Source organism: Eubalaena glacialis, chromosome 10 (genome assembly GCF_028564815.1).
Source record: "Eubalaena glacialis isolate mEubGla1 chromosome 10, mEubGla1.1.hap2.+ XY, whole genome shotgun sequence".
Classification (NCBI taxonomy): Eukaryota; Metazoa; Chordata; class Mammalia; order Artiodactyla; family Balaenidae; genus Eubalaena; species Eubalaena glacialis.
Genome location: NC_083725.1, coordinates 23,069,087 through 23,090,832, shown reverse-complemented (window position 1 = coordinate 23,090,832; position 21,746 = coordinate 23,069,087). Strand labels below are relative to the sequence as shown.

Below are 21,746 nucleotides of genomic sequence, written 5' to 3'. Positions count from 1 at the left end.
AAAAATCCTGATATTTAATGAAAAGCAAATCTATTAAAAATGACTGAACACAGGACCAAAAGAGATTAGTTTGCATGCTTCAAGGTAGGCTGAGAACTAGCCAGTTTTCCCCTCCGACATCGAATCCTGGAAATGACCGAAAATTAATTAGTTGTCACCTGAGAACAAAAGGAATTGAAGAGCTAGAAGCTGGGGATATTCTGTAATTTACAACAGACTAAATCAAACTAAAGAGAAAAATCAAGGGTAAGATCAATATGGATCTTCAAAGGTAATACAGATGCAAAATGGCCACAGAACTATCAGTGCTCCATGCCCAAAGGCGGAATATAGGAACGGAGGGGGACCAAGGGGTAATCAACAGCATTATTAGTTGGAATACCACAGTGGGTGCAGCCAACTCAAATCAGCCTGTATTCATCCCATGCATAACACTCCTGGCAGTGACAGAGGGTATATGACCCCGGAGGGAGTACTGTGTATAAGATCTTAGAGAGACAGGGCAGTGTCCTAGGAGACTGGTGATACCTAGAAAGAAAAGGAAACATTCATTCCCAATAGATCAGCCACCAGGATATCTAGCCCAGAAATATTTCTACTCGCTCCTTTACTCTCACTGAAAATTGAGTGAAAACTCCAATGGCAGGTTTTAGCCCTCTTCCCAAGCAAGCTGCATAAACAGAGGCAGAAAAGAGTCTAACAAGGAATTTCAATTATAAAAATACATATGCAATCAAAGGATGAGCAAATGCATGAGGAACATAAATCCCATTTAAGACAGAAAACAAGCTCACTCAACAAACATACCTAAAGAAAGAGTTAAAAATATAATCGGAATAGGATTTTAAAATAAGTACGTTGACTTCCACTTCTAGCCATAATATAGTAACAGGAACCAGATGTACCCTTTATCTAAAACAACTAGAAAACTGGCCAAAATATATAAAACAACTGTGTTTAGACACTGGACAATAGGCAACACAGGCCTATGATTCCTAAGAGAGGGGAAACAAACAAGGTGAGGCCTACGATCTCCTGACTTTCTGTGTGGAGGCACACTCTGAACTTCACAGCAGGGACAGCACGCGTGTCTTGCGGAGTAGAGGAGACAGAAATGAGAATTCAAGAAGTCTCAGGTTTCTGGAAGATGTGGGGCTAAGTTCTGGAGAGGAGGGAGTGATGCAGAAAAAATAAAAAGTTCACAAATCTGCATGGGGTGCCATTAAGTCTTTGCTAAATTCTAAGATATGTGTGTACAAGATCAAATTCTACAAGGTTGGGCAAGGAGTGACTGGGGTGCTGTCAGCTACACAGTTCAGTTCCCAGAGCTCACATAGGGCTGAGATCATTCAAATTTCCACCAGCCAAAGTGGAGAGTTCTCACTGATCATTCAAGGCACTCGAGTAGAGACCTTAGTAGTGAGGCTAAATTGTTTCTAGTGTAAAGGTTATACTTTAACACCCACCCTAACAAAACCTGAAAGGATCAAAAAGAACTATAAGTAACTTAACTGCCTACCAAATCTCAACACTCTTTAAGAAAAGATGGCAAAATCCAAAGACTTGACAATGTAAAGTTCACAATGTCTGGCATCCAATAAAAAAAAGCACTAGACATAACAAAAAGCAGAAAAATGTAACCTACAGCCAGGAGAAAAACAGACAATAGAAACAGACCCAGATATGATATAAATGATGGAATTATCAAAAAATAACAATAAAAGGGTTATTTTAATTATGTTCAAGTATTTAAAGGAAAACACAGTGATGAGAAAAAAAGGAACATCTAGAGATAAGTATATATGTTTACTATCTTCCCAGACATAAGGGAATAAATCACATCTAAGAAAAAAAAATAGGAAATGGGAAAAAGAACCAATTGTAGAACTTGGAAACAAAAAGCTTCAGTGTTGAAATACAAACCTCAATTGACTTGAGAAACCTGAAGCCTCAGCAATGGAAAATACCTTGAATCAGTATAATTGACCCAGAAGAATTCCCCCAAAACTCAGGAACTGATGGCACAAGGAACTCTGAAAGTTGGTGTGAGTGAAGCTAAACTAAGGGTGATCAGTTGAAGACGTTTTAAGAAGCAATTCAATCCCCAAATCTCATCCCTCATTCTACGTAATTGGGTGTGTGCCCTGACTTCTACTCCAGTAGAAACCTGGAGGCTTAGTCTCTTGAGAGACTAAAACAGAGGGTTCCTAAACTAAGGATCCTAGGCAGAGCTGAGGACAGGGATACCACTGAAAACAAGAGGATTACATAAACATATGCATACTGGATATTGACATGCCTCAGTCTTCCTTACCCATGAGGTAACCAAGCTTTTACCCTCTGGGTAGAAGACTGGAAGAATTTTCTTGTCAACTCAAGACTGAATATACAAACACTGGGTATCTCTAATAAAAGAACACAGTCAGATCACTCTTATAGTTAAACTCATAGCTGACAAATCCCATCCACTGGCTTAGTTTCCAGTCAGCTTCTTAGTTCCTCCTTCTTGCCAGGAATTGACAACCAAATACGTCTAGTAATCATCTAAAAAAACCTCCTAACATAAAATACATAAACCAAAACATACACAACAACAGAAAAAACTCAAATTGGAGGAAAAAAGGAGAAGAAAATACAGCAAAATTATTGCTGTTCTCAGAGAGCTAAGAAATTGTAAAATCATCAAATAAGAAACAGGTGTTCCTTTTAAAGGAACAATCAGGGAAAGAAATAAACTTACAGATATTAAAAATAAACTTACAGATATTAAAAATACGATAGCAGAAGAAAAGTTGGAAGAAAACGTTTATAAAATCCCCCAGAAAGCAGAGCTGAAAGACAAAACATGGATAACAGGAGAATAAAAAAGAAAAGAAAATTCAAGGGCCAGGAGGGTCAATATCTGAATAATAGGCATTCATGAGAGAGAAGAAAAAGAAAATTAGGGAAGGAAACCATCAACTAAGTAATTCAAGGCAATTTCCTAGAACCAAAGTATATGAGTTTCCAGATTAAAAGGGCCCACCAATAGCCCAACACTGTGAAGCAAAACAGACCTACACTAAGGTGTATCATTGTGGAATTTCAGAAGACTGGGGACAAAGAGAAGATCGCACAAACTCACAGACAAAAAGCAATAATTCTCAACAAAGCATCAGGAACTGGATCACTCAAAGCTTTTCAAAAGCAATCCTGGAAACTACAAGATAATGGGACAATGTCCTCATTACTCCGAAGGGAAAGTATTTCCAACTTAAAATTCTATTCCAAGACAAACTATTAAATATTGTGGATGACATGCAAGATCTCAAGGCATGTAAGGTTTCAAAAAAATTTACTCCTATACACCCTTTCTTCAGGTTTCTGCTCAAATATGTATCAGAGAGGCTCTCCTTGACCACCTTTTATAAAGGAACAAATCTTCATCCCCATCCTGGTTTTCCTATCCTTCTTACCTTCTCTGAAACAGTGACATAGTACATTTTCTTTTAATCTGCCCAACCTAAAACACTCTCACTAAAATATAAGGTCTAAGAGGGAAAGGACTATATGTTCATTGATGTGTTCTGAGTACCTAGAACCGTGTCTGATAGACAACAGACACTCTCTAAACAATGTATTCCTGTGACAGAAATAAAAAAATAAAATTTCAAAAGTAGACATAGAGCAATAGCACGATCAGACTATCTATTCATGTATGAGGATAAAATGCAGGCATTTTCAGAAATATGAGGTCTCAGTGGTCTCTTTCAGAGACCTTTTTCTGAAAGAAGAATATTCTCCAAAAGGGGAAGAAAAAGATCATTCCCTATGCGGACTATGGTTTCCCCATTTACCCTAAGTAGGAAATCTATCTCTCTTACCACCTTAATCAGCAGATAAATTCTACCTCTGGTTCTCCCCTTTCACAAACAAAGAAATAGCTTTCTCTGAATTAATTCAACCTTACTGAAATTCCTAAATACAATGATTCACTTAATAGAAATTCATGCTTAAAGACACAGAAAACACAGACTGCCAAAAGCCTCACATTAACAGAATTCGGCTGGGTATGGTTATGGCCAAGAGCAGAATAGCTGATGCTTCTTCCTCTCCCTTCACTGTAGCCTAGCTGCAGCTACAGCTGCCAGACATGGGAGAAGCTCACTGCTCACAGAAAAGAATGTCAGCTTTGAATCAGAACTAAAGGCAAGCTGCCAATAATCAGCAGGAGATAGCTGAAATTAATACAGAAGTTAACAGGAAAACTGGACTGCTTTTCAGAAACTTGTCTATTCAATTAAGGCCTGTTATGCTTATATTTCCAAACATGTGAAGCTTAAAAATGATTTATTTAATCATTTCTGACAAATCCATTTCATTCATCAAATGTTCAGAAAACTGTTTCCTAAGATTTGTAGACATCAGCTCTTTAGACCTAGAAAACTGACCATGAACTCTTCTAGTACAGTAGTCAAGTCACTTATTTCTTTTTTTCTTTTCAATCCCCCACACTAGGCACAGTATCAAACACATAGTACTGAATAAACTGACACAATTCCCTCATTTCTAGAAGACACTGAGGTTCAGAAATGTTATATGGCTCACCCCACGATGTTTATATTACAAGTCAGATCTAGGACTGGCACACAGACCTCACTTGGGATTTTTCTTTTAATGTCTGACCGAATTTTAAAAAGATGAGGGGAGACCAACAGCAACTTTTTGGATCATGAATCATGGTGGCTCTTTCATGCAGTTAGCAGTCCCTAAAAGTTAACTAGAAAAATTTACAAGTAATCCAATTAGATAGTTAACTGTTTACAAGTGTCTAATAAAAATTCAAAAGGAAATATCCTAAATTTTACATCCAAGGACAGGCTAATTTTATCTGTGTGAACTCAACATGTGCATACCCCTTCTGAAGTATACACCAATTTAATATCTTTCTACATTGACATCTACCATCCTCAGGCACGTGAAAGCAACATTTGCCGATACATCTGCACAATAGATTATGTTCAGTTAATTAAGCTCATAAAATATGTGACCGGGATGTGATTGGGAAGGTAGATAGGGGCTACATTATTACATCAATTCTATATGAAATCCTGATTTTATACACTAAAGGCAATGAGGAACAATAGAAATATTTTAAGCAGAAAACTGACAAGGATCAGATCTGCACTTTAGAAAGATCATTTTGACAGTAACATGGAAGACGGATTAGAAGAGGGACAGATCTGGAGCCAAAGAGACCTTAGGCTGCTGAAGTAATTAAAGTGAGAAATGATGAAGGTCAAAAGTAAAGCACTGATGGAAGAAATTGGAGAAGTGAGGACAGATTTAAGCACTATCGCACCTGGAACCCTGGTTAATAATTTTAAAACCCAAAGAATTAAAACTTAAGTTAGAGTCATACTGGTGTTATAAAGTGAGTAAAACCCTCAAAGTTTATTTAAACTCATAATGAAAGGCAAATGAACAACTTTTCTAACATTACCTTTATGCTGTTAAGATAGTAACTAAAGGCCGCAAAAATTGTCACTTAGTTTCTCAGAGTAACCAAGTGTCTAAAGGTAGTTTGGCTAAAACAAAGCCCTTTTTCAGTCACCAGAGCCAGCATCCTAATACGTTACCACTGAAAGGGAAAGACAGGAAATGAATCAATAAACCTCAGGCACATGCTTGGCCTGGAAAGACACAGAATATCAAGGAGCAGAAATCTGAAAACAAAGGCCTTGGGTAATTTAATTACCAGGCCGGAATCTGCTGACTGCCGGTTTAATTGTTTGAACAGTGCCGAAACGGTCTGACAAGGTGACCACCCTAAGATTTTGCACCATTTTCTGTGTGTGACCACATGGACAAACATGAGAAAGAGCTCTAAAGAATGTAGGAATCTTGAATAACTTTCATTAATCACACTTTTGATTCCAAAGGAAAATTTCAAAACCTTATATTTATAACTAACTCTAGGCTCTTTTTAGCAAATTCATTTGCCATTACACACTCCATGCTGCTAGATTAAGAAAGTAATATCCTTCAGAGATGAGCACCAACTGCTATATAAGAAATGGAAAACAAAAATTACTCAGATTAAATGTATATGCTCTTATTTATCATTATACTCCAAAAAGGTTATTTTAGGGAGGCGTGGGAGTTGGAAGAAAGAATATAACTGTAGGGTGGTAACTACCAGTAAGTACTCAAAGACTGCTCAGTACACTAGAGGAAGCCAATTTTCTCCCTTGATTCAGTTAGTATTTCCTCATTCATGTTTATCTCCTGAAGAGTAGGCCGACAGAAAACTCCTTTCAAAATCTGAACAAAGAAGTACCTTCAGACTACTTCACCTGGCAGTGTTCTCCTGTTGTCTTCACCGAGTAAACAGGGTGTATAAGGCGAAAGTAGACTATTACACCATTCATTCAACAAGTGTTTATAAAATGCTGTGTATTGTGCTAAGTCCTCAGCAGAAGCTTACAATCTAGTAGATATAAAAAGATACACAAGGGGCTTCCCTGGTGGCGCAGTGGTTGAGAATCTGCCTGCCAATGCAGGGGACACGGGTTCGAGCCCTGGTCTGGGAAGATCCCACATGCCGCGGAGCAACTAGGCCCGTGAGCCACAACTACTGAGCCTGTGTGTCTGGAGCCTGTGCTCCGCAACAAGAGAGGCTGCGGTAATGAGAGGCCCGCGCACCGCGATGAAGAGTGGCCCCCACTTGCCGCAACTAGAGAAAGCCCTCGCACAGAAACGAAGACCCAACACAGCCATAAATAAATAAAATAAAATAAAAATAAATAAACCCCAAAAAAAGTTAAAAAAAAAAAAGATACACAAGAAGACCTTAAATAACAATGAAAGGCAGTATGTAAACAAATTCTAAAGTGAGTTGTGCAGGAAAGAGAATTAAATGCTTTCAAAAGAGGAAATCAATGTGGATAGAATTCATTGAGAAAGACTTTACTGAAGAGATGGAACTTCAACTAGGCCTTTAAAAAAGGCAAGACTTGGGCTTCCCTGGTGGCGCAGTGGTTGGGGGGTCTGCCTGCCAGTGCGGGGGACACGGGTTCGGGCCCTGGTTTGGGAGGATCCCACGTGCCGCGGAGCGACGGGGCCCGTGAGCCACAATTGCTGAGCCTGCGCATCTGGAGCCTGTGCTCTGCAGCAGGAGAGGCCGCGATAGTGGGAGGCCTGCGCACCGCGATGAGGAGTGGCCCCCGCTTGCCGCAACTAGAGAAAGCCCTCGCACAGACACTAAGACCCAACACAGCCAAAAATAAATAAATAAATAAATAAATAAATAAAAATTTTTTAAAAAGGCAAGACTTGAATATGTAGAACACAAAGAGCGTTCTAGGGCTCCAGATCAACAAGAGCACAGATTTGGAATCAGAAATTCATGCGTTCTATTTTGAGAATCAAAATGAAGATCTGAATAGTTATGGGTTTTGTGGTCATTAGATTAGATTTGGTCATTAGATTTGGTAAGTCCACTAGCCAGTTTCCAAAGTACTGAAGACAGGGGCTTAACTGCTTCCTACTTCCATTAAAGATAAGGAAGGAATATGGGACCAAAGCAACTCAAGAAGCTCTATCAAGAAGAACAGTTAGGGCTTCCCTGGTGGCGCAGTGGTTGAGAATCTGCCTGCTAATGCAGGGACACGGGTTCGAGCCCTGGTCTGGGAAGATCCCACATGCCGTGGAGCAACTAGGCCCGTGAGCCACAACTACTGAGCCTGTGTGTCTGGAGCCTGTGCTCCGCAAAAAGAGAGGCCGCGATAGTGAGAGGCCCGCGCATCGCGATGAAGAGTGGCCCCCGCTTGCCACAACTAGAGAAAGCCCTCACACAGAAACGAAGACCCAACACAGCCAAAAATAAATAAATAAATTAAAAATAAAATAAAATAAAATAACAAATGTTCAAGTACAATTGGTGTCTAAAAAAAAAAAAAAAGAATTCCCCCACCCTTGGTATCTAATCAAGTTCCTTTCTACCTCCCCTTGATACCTAACCAATTTCTTAAAAAAAAAAAAAAATAAGAACAGTTAGTTATATACACCATCGTGGACAAAACTGTTACATGCTTTGCCTGTCTTTAGTTTTAATGATAATTTAATTAATTATGATTAAATCAATTATATCCTCCAAGATTCAATTAATTGACATGCTTAAGGGGATAGGGGAGGGCAGAGAAACCTGCCGGCAGAAGAAAGAGTAACGTGTGATGTGAATGACAGAAGAAGCTTGTTAAGTTCAAAAAACTTTAAGAAGGCATATAACCAGTTAGTATAGTGGAGTCATTCACAGTTTAGGCTCTGAAGACAGACTACGGCTTCAAGCCTTGGTTAAGTCGCTTATTTGCTTGCGTGCTCTGCGACCTGAGCAAATGGTTTAACCTGTTCCTCAGTTTCCACTATTGTAATACGGAGATATTACTAGTCCCTATCTTATAAGATTTTTGAGAGGACGAAGTGGCACAGTAAATGTATAGGGCTTAGCACAATGCCTAGCATTTGACAAATGTTCAAGGAACGATAGTCTTTATTGTTATTGTTTTTAAGGCTCAGATGTGTACAGTGTAATCATCCTTGTTGGCCTTGTTAAGATTCCTGGACTTTATTCCAAAAACAATGAAGCCTCTGAAAAGTTTAACAGTTTTAATTGGATTTTTGTTTTAAAAATATGGTTTACTTAGTACCTCTCATAAGTAACCCCAAAGGAAAAATTTATTCTAGAATTTACTACCAAGAAAAGTCTTCCTTTCTTTGAAGAATAGGTACCTTTCTTTCTTTTAGACAAAATTCTGTAAATGACTATATCTTCTTTTCATTTTGACAGCCAGAAAGCTTAGAGCCAAACCTGAAGCGCTTAGGCCCTTACTGCCTGCATATTTGTGTTCACTTCCCCTACCTCCCGTGGTTGTTTTCTACTCTTACATGTGTTTTCCGATTCAATTCTTTATTCTTGTTTATATTTTACAATTATTGTTTTTGTATTATTTTCACTTAAAGCTACTTCAGCCATTTATGGAATGAGGTACAATCTAATTAACCAAACAAAAATAAAGGGCATAAACACCATAGCCTCATAATGCATGAATCATGCATTGTAGATGCATTCTCAGCATGCCACCAAAATCACTTTTTTGGCCTAAACCTAGTCAGATGAAGCAAGAAAACCAGATGGCACAGGAAACCTCTCTCTATGCAAAGAAGGAACAGATGAGGAGAGTGCAAAGACCTATGGCCTTTCCTGAATTAGCAGGGCGCAGTTAGGGCAATCAGTGCCAGGAGCAGAAGAGAACTTGAAAGTGGCAAGCTGCTGGGAAGTTATGTACAGACTCAAGGTTAGAGTTTTTATTTTTTGTATATGAATGTTTTTTCCAAAAGTACTTCACCCTCTTCTTAACCTTCAGTCGCTCCACTGTTCTGTTCTCAGCTCATGAGACCCCTTTGCTGTTTCACTTATCTCCCTCCTCAACTTGGATCTCATGGTCAGCCACTTCAACACTGCTCGAGTCCTACATGCATTTGTCCTGTACCATTCCATTCTCCAACCTGGGTCATTCATATTGTCTACTCTTTCCCCTCCTGGGTTGGAAAGCACTGCTGACTATGAGTCTACCATGAATTCCCTCCCACATAGCTAATCATTGATGCTTTTATTCATCCCTTGACTGTCATATGAACACTGCCAGCTGCTCTAAACCTTTCCCCATACTACAGTGTCTAATGTATTGCTCCTTCCCTGATGTCTCATGTGCTACATTACAGAATGAATTAAATCTATTCTATATTAACAAATTCATCTTCCTTCTATTTCCCCCGAAGTACCTCTGTAGCCATATCCTCAGCACAAGCTCTAATTCTCACTGTAACTGCACCCATGCACACTTTCTCAGAGAAGAAGGAATTCCTCTTCTCTAAGCTAACCATTCCCTCTGTGCTCTTGATCTCACTGTCTCGTTTACCCTTGTTTCACCAACTGTGTCTTCTTTCCTGCCTATATTCTCTTCTTTTCTAGCTTCTTCAAACACTAAGACCAACACCACAAAAAAAGCATGATACAATACTGAATTCTATATACCCCAATTATCCCTCAATTCTTTCCTTCTCTCCTTCTTTCTACCTTAAAAACCTCAAAATAATTTTATAATACCTTTCTCCCTTTTCTCACCATCGATATGTACATAACTTCTTGAAATTTGGCTTTACCTCCCAATTTATTGAAAAGTACTCTCTTCAAAGCATTGATGATCTCTTAACGACAAAACACACCCCTTTTCGTTCTAAACCCTCACTTGTCTAATCAGGACAGAAACTATCCTTACTTCCCAAGATATTCTTCTACTTTACCAATTCCACTTTACCCACCTGCCTCCTAAATGAAGGCATAATCAAAACTCACTTCTTAGCTGCCTTCTCTCTGAGGTCTCATTATTAATTATAGCTTCACTCATACTTCTACACAGATAATTGTCAAATCTATACCTCTATTACTAAACTCCCCTTTTTTGAGAGAAAAGGATTTACTGAGGTATAAATTACATACAGTAAAATGCAAGTTCTTAGGTGGTTACTTAGATGAGTTCTGATAATGGCATACTCTGTATAACCACTACTCAAAACAAAAATAAACAGTTCCATCACTCAAGATAGTCCCCTCTTATCCCTTTGCAGTCAATTTTCCCCTCTCTTCAGAAAGAGTGAAAAGAGACAACCACTTTTCAGCTTCTTGTAACATTATTATTATTTTTTTTACTTATTTATTTATTTTTATTTTTGGCTGCGTTGGGTCTTCGTTGCTGCGTGCGGGCTTTCTCTAGTTGTGGCGAATGGGGGCTACTCTTCGCTGCGGTGCACGGGCTTCTCATTGCGGTAGCTTCTCTTGGTGTGGAGCACAGGCTCTAGGTGCACAGGCTTCAGCAGTGTGGCATGCGGGCTCAGTAGTTATGGCTCGTGGGCTCTAGAGTGCAGGCTCAGTAGTTGTGGCGCATGGGCTTAGTTACTCCGTGGCGTGTGGGATCTTCCCGGACCAGGGCTTGAACCCCTGTCCCCTGCGTTGGCAGGCGTATTCTCAACCATTGCGCCACTAGGAAAGCCCCTTGTAACATTATTGTTGCCTGTTTTAGCAACTTGTTTATGTTGCTGCATGTATAAGTAGTTCATTCCTTTTTATTGCTGTGTCATCTTCCTGTATTGCTGTATTGCTATACCACAATTTGTGCTATACCACGATTTGTTTTGGATACATTTTCCTGCAGATGGACATTTGGGTTGTTCCTGCTTGTGAAAAAGGTTGCTATGAATATTCTTGTACAAGTCATTTTATGAATATTTGTTTTCATTTTTCTTGAGTAAATACCTAGGAATTGAATAGCTCAGTAACAGGATAGATATATGCTTAACTTTGTAAAAAACTGAAAAATAGCTCTCCCAAGTGGCTGCACCATGTTACACTCCCACCAGCAATGAATGAGAATACTAGCTGCTTTATATCCTCCTAACATTTCATATAATCTTTTAAATTTTAACCATTCTAGTTGATATGTAATGTTACCTCATTGTAGCTTTTAATTTGCATTTCTCTGATGACTAATAACATTTAGTAATTTTTCATGTGCTTATTGGCCATTTATATATCTTCCTTTGTGAAGTGTTTGGTTCCAGTCTTTTGCACATTGTTAAATTGGGTTGTTTGTCTTGTTAGTGTTGAATTTAAGTTCTCTTATGAAGGTTATTTGTTTCTATCTTCAACTGCCAACAGCTCACATCAAACTAAATGTCCTGATGTTATTTCCGACAGCACATCTAAAATCTAATTTGTAATTTTTTAGTTGGGAACGAGGCCTCTCTATTGCTGTCAACCACATCACAAATATTCTTCAATCACATTTGCTTTAAATCCTAACTCTCGATGTTTTCCTCTTGACAGTCAATAAGAACTCTTGAGAGATGGCAGATAGTAATTATTAATGTACAGGCTCTGGAATTGCATGGTTCAAATTCAAACTCTCCCACTTATTTGCTGTGTGACTTCGGACAAATTACTGAATCTTTCAGTGCCTATCTTACAAAGTTTTTGTGAGGTTTCAATAAATAAATTATGTAAAGTATTTTAAATAGTACCCAACAAAAAGGAAGTACTCAATAAATATGGCTTGTTGTTATTTTGGAAATGCCTTTTGCCTAAAATCTTTTCTCATGAATCTAACAACTAACATCGTAATCTAGGCATTCAGCCTCTTACCTCTAGACAATAAAAAGTCCCCTAAATAGCCTCCTTCCTCTCCTCTAATTCAGACTACACACCCCTGCTGGACTTATCTTCCTAAAAAAGTCCTTACACATATCATCGCCTTTTGGCTCTTCACCATCTTCTGGCTCACAGATGCCCACTCTGACAAATAATCCTAAGCCTTTATCCAAACACTCAAGGTCTTCCACAACTGCTCCTACACACCCCTCTAACATATGCTTCTTACTTATAGCAGTAGAGAAAGAATTCAAAAGCTATCAAAAGATTGTGCCTTAAACAGAAAAAGCCAGAAGCTGCAATATAAGCATTTTACTTAGGAAAATGGAGGTAAATCTAAATTAATCAGCTGAAAGAAGTACAAGTGGTTGCCTCTGAGAAAGGGAAATGGGGGTGGGGAAGAGGATGGGAAACAGGCATTTTTTGGTAACAAATCTTGCAGAATTATTTGACTTCTTACCTTAGTACATGTTTAACTTTTGCAAAAATAAAAACTTGTAAGATAGAAAGATACAGACCAAGAAAAATGGAAAGAAAGAAAGAAACAAACGGAGGGAGGGAAGAAGGGAGGGAAGAAGGGAGGGAGGGAGGGAGGAAGGAAGGAAGAAAGGAAGGAAGGGAGAAAGGAAGGAAGGAAGGAAGGAAGGGAGGGAGACTGATTATTAACTGAGGCAATTTGGTTGTCCTTACCTAAGGATAATCTGTAGACCTATGTAAGGAATAGTTGGGCACATCCATTTACTTAGTGGAGTTATCCTATTTGCAGATTGAAGAGTCTGAATTTTATCCAATAAATAATAGGAAGGTAAGTAAAGGTTAATGAACATAGTAGTAATATAATAAAAATAATAGTTGGGGAAGATTAAATAGGAAATATATCAGAAATGTACTTGACTGGAAAAGAAATAGGGCATGGTAAAACATGAGGTCGTCATAATTGAGACATGAGGGGATGAAAGCCTAGGTAAGGGTGATGACTGTGGAAACAGAAGGGTTTAATTTCAAGTTATTTTTCAAGAACACAGAGTATGACTAGCTGGCCACCTAAATACAAAACTAAGAAAAAAAAAAGGAACACAATGCCCTCCCGCACAGAGGAGGCACTAAAGGTATATTTGTAAAGAGTAATTCCAACATTATAAACATGAACATTAAATCTTAATATATAGTTCTTAATACATAGTTGAATATTGTTTCTGTGGTTCTGTTTCATCTAAAACAGACTGAAAACATTTTGGCTCAGAATTCACTTAAAACGTTATACATATTTTTCATTACTTGATTAATGTTCCGTGGACTGCATCTTCCCACTTCTATTTTACTGTCTTCATGGGCTCCACATGAGAAACTTGCTGGCTTTGCCTGCAACTACTTGAATCTACACTTTACTCTGTCTTATCTTCCATATTTACTCTAGCTATTTTACATGAAAAATCCCCAAATTATGCTTCAATTTATATAAAACAATGTGATCCAAACCTTTATCATCAATGGTCTTAGCAAGAAGTAGCAACTTAGAATATTCCATTTTCATAGAAATGACATCTAACACATAATAGCCATTTCTATCTAGTTTACTCATAAAACTACAGCCCGAAGCTTTAAAAAATATTCCAATGAATAAAGATTTAAAAATCCTTCCCTTGACCTCAACTACCTTCCCATTTTTTTTTCTCCCTTTTTGAAGTGGAAATCCTTTTAAGAGTTTTCTACTTGGCTCTCTCCATTTTCCTCTCTCATCTGCTCTTCAATGTAGCTTTGGCTCACTCACTCCACCAAAACTGCTCTTACCAAGAGCCAGATACAACGGTCAATTGTCATTCTTTATGTTTCTTGACTATCAGCAGCATCTGACATAGATGTTCACTCTATCCTCCTGAGAACACTTTCTTCACTTGGTTTCCAAGACACTGCATTCTCTAGGTTTTCTTCTCTGTCTTCTTTGCTAGTTCTTCCTATTTTCCTGAGGTTTTAATGTTTGAGTGCCTCGGGGATCAGACATTGGTCTCTTTCCTAATCATATTCTCTACTTGGGTGGTCTCCATCTGTCAAGAAATCCTATTGATTCTACTCATTCAAAACATACCGTGAGTGACCACTTGGCACCATGTACACTACTGCTACCCTGGCCTGAGTCATAATTATCTCTCACTTGGGACTACTGGTCTCCTACCTGGTCTCCTGTTTCCATCCTTGCTCACTACAATCTATTCTCAACACAGCAGCCAGTGATGCTTTTAAAATGTTAGCTTAGATACAAGCACTTCTTTGCTCAAACACCTCTCTAATGGTTCCCTAACTTTATTCAAGGTAAGAGCCAAAGTCCTTACATGGTCTACAAAGCCCCCAAATCTGCCCCACTCCTGCCTCCCATTTACTTTTCTGACCTCGTCTGACCTTTCTACTATTCGTCCTTGCTAGTTCTTGCTCTTCCCTCTTGCTTGCTTCTCTCCACCTACACTGGACTCCCTGCTGTTCCTTGAACACACCAAGCACACTGCTGCCTCAGGGCCTTTGCATTTACTCTTCCCTCTCCTTGGGCCACCCTCTCTTCCCCATATCTATATGGCTGTGCTTTCTAGTCTCTGTTCAAATGTCAGCAAGGCCTTCCCTGACCACTCTATCTCATACTGCAATCAACTCTCCCACTCCACATGCCCCCTTCCTTGCTTTATTTCTATAGCATGTACCATCATCTAGTATACTATACAGTTTACTTATTTTGCCTATTGTATCTCTCCCCACACTGAAAGGCAAGGTTCCTGAGAAAAGGAATTTTCATCTGTTTTCTTCATTGTGGTACTCTTCCCACACAGAACAGTGTGGGACATATAGTCAGTTTTCAATAAAGATTTCTTGAAAGACAATTAATATGGTGTAGCCAGCATTGCAAACCAGATCTTTTTGGCTTCAAAGCCCACACCGTCTATTAAAACTTCAGTTAAGAAGCTTCTAGTTGAAACAAATAGCTAAAGAATTTAAATAGCTTGAAGACATAGAAATAGCAACTATCCACAATGAAATACAGACAGAAAGAGGAATTTTCAAAGTTGGAATCAGTGAGCAGTGGAGGATTTCAAACAGCCTAATATATGTGCAATTGGAGTCTTTGACAAAGAGGCCAGAAAAATAATGGCTGAAAATTTTCTAAATTTGATGGAAACTTAACATTCACAGATTCAAGGAGCTCAGTGAGCACCAACCATAAGAATCATGAAGAAAACCACACAAAGGCACATCATAATCAAATTGTTAAAACCAGTGGTAAACAGAAAATCCTGAAAGCAGCCAGAGGAAAAAAAGGTACATTATATACAGAAGAATAAAGGAAAAAGATGACGGCAGATTTCTTGTCAGAAATAATGCAAATGAGAAGACAGTGGAGCAATATCTTTAAAGCACTGAAAGGAAAAAAGTCAACCTAGAATTACATACCCAGTACGAATATCATTCAAAAATAGACAAAATAAGGATTATTTTAGACATACAAGAGCTGAAAGATTTCATCGCCAACAGACCTGCACTGCAAGAAATGCTAAATAAAGTCCTTCAGGCAGAAGAAAAATGATGCCAGATAAAAATATGTATCCACATAAAGGAATGAAGATGAAAACATGCATCTACATACAGAGATGTGGCAATGGTAACTCCACCAGTAAATGTATAAGATTTTTAAAAATATTGAAATCTCTTTAAAACATAATTGAGTTTTTAAACAAAAATAATGACACTGTATTCTGTGTTTTATAAAATAGGTATAAATAAAATGTATGACAAGGAAATAAAGGCGAGGAAGGGTTAAATAGCAGTATATTATTGCCAGGTTCTTACACTCTGTGTGAAGTGGTGAATATTACTTGAAGGTAGACTGTAAGTTAAAGACTTGTACATGAATGTTCATAGTAATTCATGTGTAACAGCCAAAAACTGAAACCAACCCAAATGTCTATCCATACATGAATGGATAAGCAACTTGGGGTACATTTACAAAATTGGATACTACTTACAATAAAATGAAACGATATGTTATTACGTGCAACAAAATGGATGAATCGTAGAATAATTATACTGAGAGAAAGAAGCCAGACAAAGAAAGGGTACAGACTATATAAGCACCTTTATATAATAAAACTGTAGAAGACATAAACTAATCTATAGTGACAGAAAACAAATCAGTGCTTGCCTGGTGGTGAGGTGGGGCAAGAAAGATTACAAAGGGTCACAAAGAAACTTCTGTGGTGGTAGTTTCTTTCACACATCTGTGTGTGAAAACTTATTAAATTGTACACATTAAATGTGCGCAATTTACTGTATGTGAATTCTTCAATAAAGCTGTTTAAAAAACAATTTCGGACTAAATTTAGGTTAAAAAACAAAATATTTAGACTACCTACAGTGTTCTTGCTCCATAAAGTAAAAATAAAATAGATGAAAGCTAGAACCAATAAAACAGTTATAATTTTTTTAAGGGTTAGAATGGATCATAGAAACCAAGTAATCAAATATTTTTTTATTAGAGACAAAGGAACTGAGTCCCAGAGAGGTTTAGTGACTTCCCAGAGGTCTTGCAGCTAAAGTTAACAGCTTACTAAACTATAAGATCCACAATAGCAGGGACTGTGTTATTTAGGTCACCACTGTATCCCCTACACCAAGTACAATGTCTGAGACATAGTACAAGCTCAATAAATATCTGACTATCTTTACCCTGGAAAGAAAGGTAAAAAGGAAGATAAATGAAAGAAAATCTCCTTTGCAATATGACTGAAAGTTTCCCCCATCTTTGATTCTCCAATCTCTTTAACACAGATGAGAGAATTAAGCAATAGCTTTAATATCATAAATACAAGAGACTAAATTATATTCCATATTTTTAGCTTACTGGATATTTAATTATATTCTAATGCTTAAAAATTTCTAATTCATGTTAGCAACTTTTAAACAAGCAGGAGAATTAATAGAAGATACTCTATTCATAAGGCTTACTGACATTTTCAAATTTAAAAAAAAATGGAAAGAAATGTGCTTACCAAAAATTTCTCCATTTTTGGCATATTCTGTCACAAGGTACAACATGCTTTTGGTCTCCATTACCTATGGATAAATAATTCCACATTAGTCTCACAGGAGAAGATTGCAACATTCTATGGAGTTACCTAAATTAAAACTACTAATAAAAGTATCAAGTTATGAATAATTCAGAAGCTGGTGAAGTTGACAAGACTGACAATATCCTTATGCTAATACTTTTGTGAAAAATCTAGACCCTTCATCTTCCAAATGTGGTCCACAGACCAGCAGCACTGCCCAGGCATCTGTCAGAAATGCAAAATCTCAGAGCCCATGCCAGACCGACTGACAAAGAACGTTCATTTTAACAAAATCTTCAGGTGACTATAATGCACATTCAAGTTTGAAAAATACTAATATAGGTAACAGGCATTTTGAAGGTCAACTTTTTACCTCCTCACTGACTTTTCTAGCTGTGTTATATGGTAGAGCTTCTAAAATAGAGCTCAGTTAATCTGGCCTGTAACCTAGCTAATCTGGCACAATGTGGTAGTCCTCCTACTATACTTTCATATTTTTACAAAGTACTGTTATTTTAAAACATTGTTCAAAAGCTTCTTCATAGCTCCACTGTTATACACTTTTATTTAAATCAGTTTTTCTAAATTCAGAAAGGAACATACATACTGGCACATGCTAACAATGTAATATTTAACTGCTATCTACTGAAAGGCTAAAAACTAATTTTGCTCTAACATTTACGTTTAGGACTATTCCTAAAACAGGTCTGAAAACTAACAGCTACCTACAATTTGGGTCTGAACAAGTCCAACAGTAAGTTGATTTAACTGATTATTGGAGTTCATATAAAGACAGAATTATCATGTGAATCATGGTAGTTTTTTTGGTTTGTTTGTTTTGTTTTTTAATTGAAGTATAGTTGAAGAATCATGGTAGTTTTAACCTCAGTTTGAGTTATGGGTCATCAGACTTCTAAGGATGTGATTAGTTTCTTATAAGTATCCTCTTTAGGGAAAAAAAAAAAAGCCTAAAGGGAGAAACACTCTGATATAACTTTGCTCTAAGAGGCCCTCTGCAGTTTTAGGAATTGTTTTGAGTGGCACACCATAGTCTCTCATTCTCAACTAACAGTAATGCTCTCCAATGGTCTCCACATGGTTTACATTGTAAATCTCTATTGATAAAGTTATTTAGCCAAATATATACATGTATGTATGTATACAGGTAAATGTATATATACACATATATGTATATATATTTATGAATATATACACACAGAGAGACAAATTACATACTTGTGCCATTTTATAAATATATACATTATAAGAGGCACACAATATAAAAGATAAACAGAATTAGAAGTTCTAATATTTTCTTATTATACCCCAAGGGACACTTGTGCTAACCAATTTGAGTGCACAGAGTAGTGTGCTAGCACTAGCTCTCTGAGGGAAAAAAAAAAGAGTCTGACTTGTAAACCAATTTCTGTGGTGTAAAAATACTCCTACCATCGCTGATTTTGAGCTATTGACACTAACATGGTGTTAACTGGCTCACAAAACTTCTGAAAATTTAACAATCAGCTCTCACAAGCAAGTACAGGCTGAGCCCAGCACACCACTAGGTACACACATCATACTTTGGAGATCAAAGTCATAGACTAGCGTACTGTAACATTTTAGCTTAAAAACAGTTTTCCAATATAAAAATTCTAAATATTAATGAACAGAAATATAAAAAAGGGTTTTGTATTACATTATCATTCTTAAACATAAATTACTCTTCAAAAATCTGAGAAAAATTTTCCTTTTACAAAAACATGGCTTGGGTTTCCCTGGTGGCGCAGTGGTTAAGAATCCACCCGCCAATGCGGGGGACAAGGGTTCGAGCCCTGGTCCGGGAAGATCCCGGACCACATGCCGTGGAGCAACTAAGACCGTGCACCACAACTACTGAGCCTGCGCTCTAGAGCCTGCAAGCCACAACTACTGAGCCCTGTGTGCTACAACTACTGAAGCCTGTGCACCTAGAGCCCGTGCTCCGCAACAAGAGAAGCCACCGCAATGAGAAGCCTGCTCACCGCAATGAAGAGTAGACCCCGCTCACCACAGCTAGAGAAAGCCCACGCGCAGCAATGAAGACCCAACGCAGCCAAAAATAAAATAAATAAAATAAATAAATTTAAAAAAACAACAAAAAAACCCCCATGGCTTTACACTTGAAAGAGGTGCAGCTTATTTTACAAAAACTGTATCTTAATAAAGTTAATTTTTTAAAAAATGACTTATTTACTTTATCTGATAAAAGAACCATCCAAAAATAAACATTTGGCTCTAGGTATTATAAAGTATGCCACTAAGTAATATACTATTTTAGCCTTTGTATTTCATAAAACATAAACAATATATTTTTTAAGTAAGCAGAACTGCCATATCCTCATTAATGGTACCACCACCAAGACCCAGCAGGTTTAAGCATGTTATCATAAACGCACAACTACAAACTTTGTAAGCAAATAACTTACAGTCTGAGAGACAACTTAAAATTAAGCTGCTAGTAGTTTTTTATTTCCTAATTTTTAATTTAAATATAGAAAAATGGATGTATTCAGATGAATAAAAGCATATAGTTATTTTACAGACTGAAAAAACTAACATAAAAGAGAAAAATGATGATGTAAAATAGAGTATTGAATGTGAAAAGCATGGAGAGGTGTAAAGCTAAGTCATACCTGATAAAGTTTGATTATGTGAGGGTGGTCTAACATTTTCATTATTTGTACTTCTCGGTAGATTTTCTCAAGGTTCACTGCATCCAGCTGAGACTTATCTATTATTTTTATCGCCACCTGCATACAAGACACAAATAAATACGATTAGTATACAATGGTTAACATTTCCAGTTAAGAATCTTTTAAAAAAATGACATCTAAGACTTCGCCTGTAGGTCCCTGTGACGATGATAACTAGCTTAAATTCAATGCTCATTCATTCATCATTCAACAAGTATTTCTTAAACATCTACCATGTATAAGGCACTATGGCAGATTGTTTGGGAGTGTCTTTAACGTGCTATGAAGAATAACCTTGCAAAGTTACTTTAATAAAACATACTTCTCTTTCAGTACAACTATAACTCCTTATTCCATTTAAAAACCGAAGAAATAAAATCTCAGCAGTTTCAATTAGTTATCATCCCACGGCAAAGTACCTATAAACAAATGATCAGCCAAGTAAAAGATAGTTTCTTTTATACTGAAATACAATTGTTTTAGAAAAGCAAGTGATAGGTTCCAAAGCATAGAGATATACCTTTCTGGAAGAAAACTAAGTGTAAATAATTAAAACTCATCTACATGAAAAGATACCAATTGGATTAAATTTTGTTTTAAAAATCAAGTGCAAAAACTCAAATGTTAGTAATCACACTAAATTTTTACTTCCTTAAAGGAATTTGATTTCAAAAAATGTGGCCTCTTCCTGTCATAACTAGATAGGAACCCAAACCACTCAAAAGTTAACAATTTGAAGGAAATGCATCTGAAGGTGAATAACTAGGTAGTCAGAAATCAACAATCGCGTACTTTCTTCATGGAACCAAAAAGAACTAATTTTTTAAAATTAGTATTTGGCATTTGGTTAGGAAATAAGCCATTCTGACTCAGATAAAACTTTCAGATAATTGGGAACCACCTAAACTTTAATAAGTTTTGAAGAAACTCTGAAATGTACTTCACATTCTACCCAAAAGCATTCTGAACATAATTCGGTTTATGTTGTTGTTTCAGGGTAATTTTTTATATCAATTATTGTATGTGGTATAATAGTTCAATACTCCTAAAAGGTAACCAAGAAAATAGGACTCAACCTGTCAACTCACTTAATTCCCTTAGGCTCCTGTTAATACGTTTTTTCTTCTTTCCTTACAGTTGCTCTGTCCTTTCCTGTTATCTCTTAAAGTTCTACTGTAAGGTTTACTTCTTACCTTTCTCTATTTCTATTTTGCTGTCCATAGCTTGTTTCCTAATTTGAATTAATTGTAACTAATAGAAGAACTCAAGCTTCCCAAGGGAAATAAGATTACTAAACATGACAGGTAAAATTAAATTTATTGCCTAAGAAGAAAGCGGGTAGCTCCTTCTCTAGGCAGTAAAGTTTGCAGGTTTTGTGATAGCTATTTTCATTATGTTTGGTGGTATTTTGTTTATTCCCATATCAAAATATTCTAGAAAGTAAAAAGTGCTAAACTTTGACTGCTAGAGGAGTGACTGATCAATATTGTACTTGCTAGTAGGAACATTACTGAACCACCTCAAACCAATACATGTAAGGTGACCGCCCTGCCCAACTATAGTATGATAGAATACAGGATTATCAGTTATTTTGGGTAATTTTGGGTAAAAGCTGCCAGATAAAAAGATAAGTGTATATTTTAATTTCCTCAATATTCCTTAGGAAGGTAACATGGAGTT

At 37.1% G+C, this 21,746-nt stretch overlaps 1 protein-coding gene across 1 annotated transcript in view; it reads right to left on the bottom strand.

Annotated features, from left to right (window-relative positions):
* SIK2 (salt inducible kinase 2) overlaps positions 1 to 21,746 on the bottom strand; it is a 126,740-nt gene that overhangs the window by 95,010 nt on the left and 9,984 nt on the right. The window contains exons 2-3 of the mRNA XM_061203931.1: positions 20,007 to 20,123; positions 17,275 to 17,338 (exon numbers count right to left, since the gene is read on the bottom strand). Coding sequence (XP_061059914.1) covers positions 17,275 to 17,338; positions 20,007 to 20,123 — 181 coding nt within the window. The remainder of the gene's footprint in view (positions 1 to 17,274; positions 17,339 to 20,006; positions 20,124 to 21,746) is intronic.